At 38.2% G+C, this 5,856-nt stretch overlaps 2 protein-coding genes across 4 annotated transcripts; both read left to right on the plus strand.

Annotated features, from left to right (window-relative positions):
- Positions 1-1,911: 1,911 nt before the first annotated feature.
- LOC149678755 (uncharacterized) lies at positions 1,912-3,052 on the plus strand. 3 transcript variants are annotated; one of them, XM_089836698.1, is made up of 4 exons: positions 1,918-2,012; positions 2,140-2,216; positions 2,273-2,339; positions 2,762-3,052. In XM_089836698.1, exons 1-4 carry the CDS (start codon positions 1,923-1,925, stop codon positions 2,936-2,938), a joined length of 411 nt encoding a protein of 136 aa, XP_089692824.1. In that variant the 5' UTR covers positions 1,918-1,922; the 3' UTR covers positions 2,939-3,052. The 3 variants fall into 3 exon arrangements, 2 of the variants coding, with proteins under 2 accessions (XP_089692824.1, XP_089692825.1); XM_089836699.1 differs by having other exon boundaries at positions 2,765-3,052; XR_016366133.1 differs by lacking the exon at positions 2,762-3,052 and adding an exon at positions 2,373-2,475 and having other exon boundaries at positions 1,912-2,012; positions 2,140-2,304.
- On the plus strand, positions 2,989-5,385 carry LOC149678756 (uncharacterized). Its single transcript, XM_089836697.1, has 4 exons — positions 2,989-3,132; positions 3,197-3,417; positions 3,823-4,133; positions 4,197-5,385. Exons 1-4 carry the CDS (start codon positions 3,096-3,098, stop codon positions 4,570-4,572), a joined length of 945 nt encoding a protein of 314 aa, XP_089692823.1. The 5' UTR covers positions 2,989-3,095; the 3' UTR covers positions 4,573-5,385.
- The last annotated feature ends 471 nt before the right edge of the window (positions 5,386-5,856 follow it).

The following is a 5,856-nucleotide window of genomic DNA, read 5'->3' on the forward strand; positions in this document are numbered from 1 at the left end:
AAATGCTGTTGCTTAAAATAAAATGAAAATAAAGTTTAGTTCCTTAATATTATATTTTTATTAGTGTTTAAACATAAAGCCTTGGCATGAACTTGGGTCGATTTATAGGGAGGTTGAAGTGGAAAATAAAGTGGTTTTTTATAGATTCTTCTTCTAATTATAAGACCAGTCTGCATAGTGAAACATTCATGAAATATCTCCGAATTAATTTAAAATTCAAATTAGGTTCATATTTTAAGGATAATTTTAAATAAGACCTCCGACCAATCGCGTAACCTTTCGTTAACAAAATTATCGTGGCACGCATGCTCCATGTCTCGCGAGGAACTTTTATGAAATTTCGCGATAAATTTCATTCAACACGGAACGTGTCAAGAGAATTTTGTTAACGGGAAGGCAGGGCGTTACGCGATCGGTCGGAGATGCTTATTTCAAATTATCCTTAAAATCTGAACCTAATTTGAATTTTAAATTAATTCGGAGATATTTCATGAATGTTTCACTATGCAGACTGGTCTCTTCACCCTCCATTTAAGTAAATTCAATTGCTAAACTCAGGCACGTTTCGCCAAACACAGAAGGTAGGAAATTCCGTTAAATATAAAACCTTAAACGTGCGAGAACTATAATTTTGTATAATTAAGAACCGTTTCCGCATATAGTTGGGTAAGTTTAGTTGTTAGTAAGGGTAAGTTTAATTGTTAGTAAGGGTAAGTTTAATTGTTAGTAAGGGTAAGTTTAATTGTTAGTAAGGAGTATTTCTACCGTGAGTTTCGTCCGTAATGCGGCAAGTAAGTCATAATTACCTTTAAATACACAAAAATGCCTGAACGTAATTATAAACGTCGAGAAAGGTAAGTCCAACTGCTAAACTCACGCGTGTTTCTCCAAAGACAAAATGAAGAAAATAAGTTAATAAGACCTTAAGTGTGCGAGAGCTATAATCTTGTAAAATTACGTCCACTTCGGCCTGGAGTACATTGATTTCTTCTACTAGGAATCTTCAACGAGTACTTTTCTGAGCATTTCTGCTTGAATAAAAGGGGACAAGGTGTTGAAACCATCACCCATGACGTCATGGATAACGTAATTGAACTTAGAAACAACATGATATTGACGTAGCTTGCGACCTACGAGCGTCGAAGCCGAGTGTAAACAAGTTCTTTTTTCGTGTTCTGAAGGAGTAAACCTAGGGTAGACGGTTGTCCTATATTAGCCAATGAAACTCGAGGAAGGAGTAGCGGGGGCTTTAACAGAATTTTAAGCCTTTCACCTAATTTTAAATCATATATTAAACTGGGGTCTATGGTCACTGAAAGATTCCAAGTGGAAGAAATCTTTGTAATCCTCCGAGACTTCATTAAGCGCAGTCGCCTTAGCAATTACTTGGGTCTATTTTTACCTAATATAACACCTTAGGCTACAACGCGGAAACTAAAGCGCATACCAACAGAACCGCCATAAAGTCTTTAGGAATAATCGGCTTCAAAACTACCACGGAGAGCGTAATTGGTAGGACATCAAATTTTAAAATAAATTTCCAATAACTTTTCTCTCGTATAGAGATATATCAATTCGGGGGAAAAGGAGAGATTTTGAGGCGGGATTTCGCTAGTCCCCGCCTAGGCGCCATATTTTGCGGAAATTTAGCATAGAGTTCTTCAGCGGCCCGCACAGAGGGAGGGTGAAAACCGGCTCCGTTTATTGGCTGGCCCAACTGTGACGTTTCCCCCCTTCAACTGATATAGCTCTATTGAGAATAGCGTGGCAAGGTGTAGTCAAATGCCTCATGAAGACATACAAGACCAGATTGGATCCGACGTGTCGACTGCTTTTTACGCAATTCAAATTAAGATTTAGGGATGCGAGTTGGTGTTGATAACTTATAAAGTCTCTATAATATTACTCTAATTAATTTACGGATGTTGTATATCAATTTTCTTCTACGTCTTTTCCTAATCTTATTTTGCAAATCAGTCAACATGAGTGATATACGAGTGGGAATAATTGAGGTAAGAATATTTCGACAAATAGCTTTCAAGTTTCTACAACTTCAAAACGCGGATGTCGATAACCATCAACCCTAAAGGACTCAAATCCTTTACCATTTGTTAAAAATTAACATTTTCCTTTTGTAAGGAAACTAAGGCATTCGAGATCTGCGACAAACTCTACTCTTCCCTAGAGGAGTTTTTCAGAAAAAGGTTTAACGTGAGGTGCATATGTGTCACGCTTTTTCTTAACGCAATAGTAAATGTTAACTTTTTTGAAGCGTCGAACTGGTGTCCATAAAATTGGATGAGGGTAATGCGATTTGGAACCAGGGATATTTACCAGAGGTATTTGTAATAATTGGAATTTTTGAAAATTAGATGTAGAAACACTAACGTAATAGGGAATCAAAATTTGGCCCAAGAACGGTACACTAACGGATTTGAGGTGGCACTAAATAAAGTTGGAAGTAGCTAGGTGGGGAAAAGGAGTTATAGTTCAATCGAGAAAACCGTGTGGTGGGTTTGAAATTTCAAATTTCACCCATGCGCAGAGAGAAAAAAATACGAACTTCCCTCTCACTCACAAGGATGGGGGTAACAAGACTTATTTTTCTCCCTGCTAGGGGAACGTCAGAGATGGGAATATATATAACGTTAGTATTTATACAAATCAATGGTTGAACTCTATTTTACTACGCAATTCTAAATGTAAAGACTGGTCCTTGAACCTTTTACTCGCAAGAAATATGGGCTTTGCATCTTTTCAGCAGAAAATGGACGTGATGTTTTTTCCTGTGCAAATCAGTAATTTCTTTACTAGCGAGATGAAATCGGGTATGACGAGCGTTTATACATCAGTATCAACCTTCATCGTCTCGTCGGTCCCGAAAATGACCAAGAAACCATCTCTGTCTTTCCTCAACATGGAAGGACAAGTAACATGAACTTGCTCCATATACCCTAAAGAAAGACAATAACAATTTCGATCATCATTAACTACAGTTCTCCATATCTTGGATAGTGAGTCTACTGGCAGTGTCGATCCTCTTGGCTTTGGCCACGCCCAAAAATGGCCGAGCCTTTGTCCTTATTTTCGTCGAAATGATCTGGAAGAATTTCGTAATTTTTTTCTTCGAACGTAAGCGCTTTACAACTAATATGGTATTATATGCTTGTAACGCGGCTTATATTTCTGATCACAGCGTACAACTGTGTCGAAAAAGCGATGACGTGGCGCGTTGCGGCCATGACCTGGTTGATCGCGACCACTTTCATTTTCTTCGAAATATCAGGCAACCTGAAGTCGGATTTTACAGAGATAGAATACGATACAGTCGACACCATCGACCAACTCGTCAAACAGGATTTTCACAACGTCTGGTTCTGGGATGGGTCTGACGAATTAAGTTCTTTGAGAAAAAAAGTTAGTGTAAAAATACACAAATCGGTAATTTCGTAAATTCATTTGAACTACTACTAATATTTTGAGTATTGAAGCATTTCTTTACCAAATTTAACCATAACGCAAGGTTGATATCAGCTAAATAAATAGAAATAAAAAAATGTAAAACACGAATCAAAACGTACGCGACGTGGGATTCGCGGAAAAAAATATTTAGAGACCCCTCCCCCGCGGAATACTAGGACACTCGCGTATTAATACTGGGGCGAGCGACACGCTCCAACCAAATTACTTGAAAATGGGGGTCGGGTAAAAACATATTTCACGGGATAAAGCGTTCTTCTGTCACTTGCCCCTGATGGGACGGGCAACGTCTGATAGGTTGCCTAGTTTCTAATATAATGAGAAAACGTTTTTGAAAATTAGGCCAAAACAAACGAGAAGCGCTACAGTAAGATACTCAGCGGAATCCTAGACAGTTCAATTCTCCCGCCAGAGAACGCGCTTTTAGGAGACGAGTTCGCAAAGATCGTCAAAAATGAGGATGGAAGCACGAAATTCATGGTCATTGGGTCAATGAATATTCAATTTCTTCTGATTGCAAATGTAGAAATGGGCAATAAAATGCAATACGCTAACCAATACTACTTCTCGGAGACCATAGACGATAGCTTTTTGGCTTACCCCACTACGTCAAATTTTTCACAATCAAAATTCATGGAGAAAGTCAACCTGATGTAAGATTGACGAAACAAAGTGAGGCGTTTGTGACATTTAACACTTCATCAACGTCGTTTCAGGGTAGAGTTACTGGCAGAAAATGACCTCTCATTCGGATTTTTCTACCAAGCACGATATTTAGTCAATCTGGTGCAATGGCAACGGCCAATGGAAGAGTTTTCAACTATTTCCGTCAAAGAAATCGAAAGCCTATTGTCTGTGTACTTCGTGGGAATCGCGTTTGCCTTATTGGCTTTAATACTTGAAAAGGTCACTTCTCTTCTTCTTTCTGTGAAGAAGTTGAGAAGCACGAAGAGAGCCTCAAAACGACGCTTCCGCGGAGTTACCAACAGACTTGTAATTCCTTCAGCATCAGCTTCTCTTAACGAAATCCCACTAACATCACGGTCTTATAAGAAACACAACTCTGTCAGCATGAATATGTATATGTACTAACGTATAACGAGTTCACATTTCTTACTTTACACAAGGCATTTCGCTTGGGCGCCCATTCAGCAGAAATATATGAATTGTAATCTCCTCTCCGTAGACTTGTGTGTCAGAAGGAAATTTGTAATTTTTCTCTCTGCGCATGGGCGAAATTGCAAACCCACCACTCAGGATTCTCCGGAGAGATGTAGTCCCTTTTAGTAAATGGCGATGGGGAAAGATGCGAGATTTGAGAGAAATGGGCGCAGTAACTGTTGAACAGCTCAGGTCTAGTAGAACGCTAGAAAATGGATGAGGAATACTCAGAAAAATGGCACATATTTCTCTCAGATTTTGCATCTTCGCTCTCACTTGAAGGTACAGTAGATTTACACCTAACAGAAGTTTTCAAAATATTTTACACTTCGCCTTTAAATAGTTTTCACTTCAATATAGATTTAATATGAATAAAATGTCGACAAAGCTTGGATTAGGGCCATTAGACTAAAAAAACCAATACCATTATTATTCATGGAACCTAAGCCTTGGCCCAAATGGCACAGAAATGACTTTTTAGATTTACTTTACCAGTAACAATTTGGACAAATCTCTGCAATTTCCTTCTCTCCCGAATAACTAAGAGTTAAGGGAATTATAAACATGAATAATAACAATTATGTTTACTGACCCTATTTTTAAAAACTTTAGGTTTTTCATTAGTATGGACTAGATAGTTTAAAGGTAATTTCAATGTGAATTGCTCAAGCTTCAGTTATTAGAATCCAAATAGCGCTACTTATAAAAAATAAAGATTATTAACAATAATGATAATAAATATAGTTAAATCAGAGGTGGATTAGGGGAAGTTACGAAAGAGGCCGAATTTCTGGATGGGCAAATGCTTTATAAAAGCGATGGGGGAACATAGAGCTACTCTTTATTTTTAATCCCCCCCCCCCCAAAATGAGAGAGAATTCGCGAGGATAGCAGGGTAACGATATCGCCACCTAACGGATTGAAAATAGCGTCTGCTTTAGTGTATGATGTACAAGGCTTACTCAGTCAAGAGTTGTTTATAGTTAGAAATGGAGCAATCGTCGGGAGGCGCGGACTTTCCCATTATTAAGAAGTTAATAGAACAATTAAAAAATGATCTCAGCTATTTTGTGACTTCCTCTGAAACTAGAGTAGCGTTGGTGGCCCATTTTTTAAGTTCCAAAGCAGGGTAAATACCTTTCCCTTTTAACATCCGATTTCTTTGGTGGTATTGTGACGGGGTTTATTAAAGTCAAGCACTGGGTTGAAACTGAT

Source organism: Phalangium opilio, unplaced genomic scaffold (genome assembly GCF_054372755.1).
Source record: "Phalangium opilio isolate 3A_F unplaced genomic scaffold, DU_Popi_V2 ptg000042l_1, whole genome shotgun sequence".
In the NCBI taxonomy this organism is placed as follows: domain Eukaryota; kingdom Metazoa; phylum Arthropoda; class Arachnida; order Opiliones; family Phalangiidae; genus Phalangium; species Phalangium opilio.

Coding starts and splice junctions, on each gene's coding strand:
- LOC149678755 (XM_089836698.1), top strand. CDS start 1,923: ATGTTGTATATCAATTTTCTTCTACGTCTTTTCCTAATCTTATTTTGC. Junction 2,013..2,139: donor TACGAGTGGGAATAATTGAG/GTAAGAATATTT, acceptor TCCTTTTGTAAG/GAAACTAAGGCATTCGAGAT. Junction 2,340..2,761: donor ACCAGGGATATTTACCAGAG/GTATTTGTAATA, acceptor GCATCTTTTCAG/CAGAAAATGGACGTGATGTT.
- LOC149678756 (XM_089836697.1), top strand. CDS start 3,096: ATGATCTGGAAGAATTTCGTAATTTTTTTCTTCGAAC. Junction 3,418..3,822: donor TAAGTTCTTTGAGAAAAAAA/GTTAGTGTAAAA, acceptor TTTGAAAATTAG/GCCAAAACAAACGAGAAGCG. Junction 4,134..4,196: donor ATGGAGAAAGTCAACCTGAT/GTAAGATTGACG, acceptor ACGTCGTTTCAG/GGTAGAGTTACTGGCAGAAA.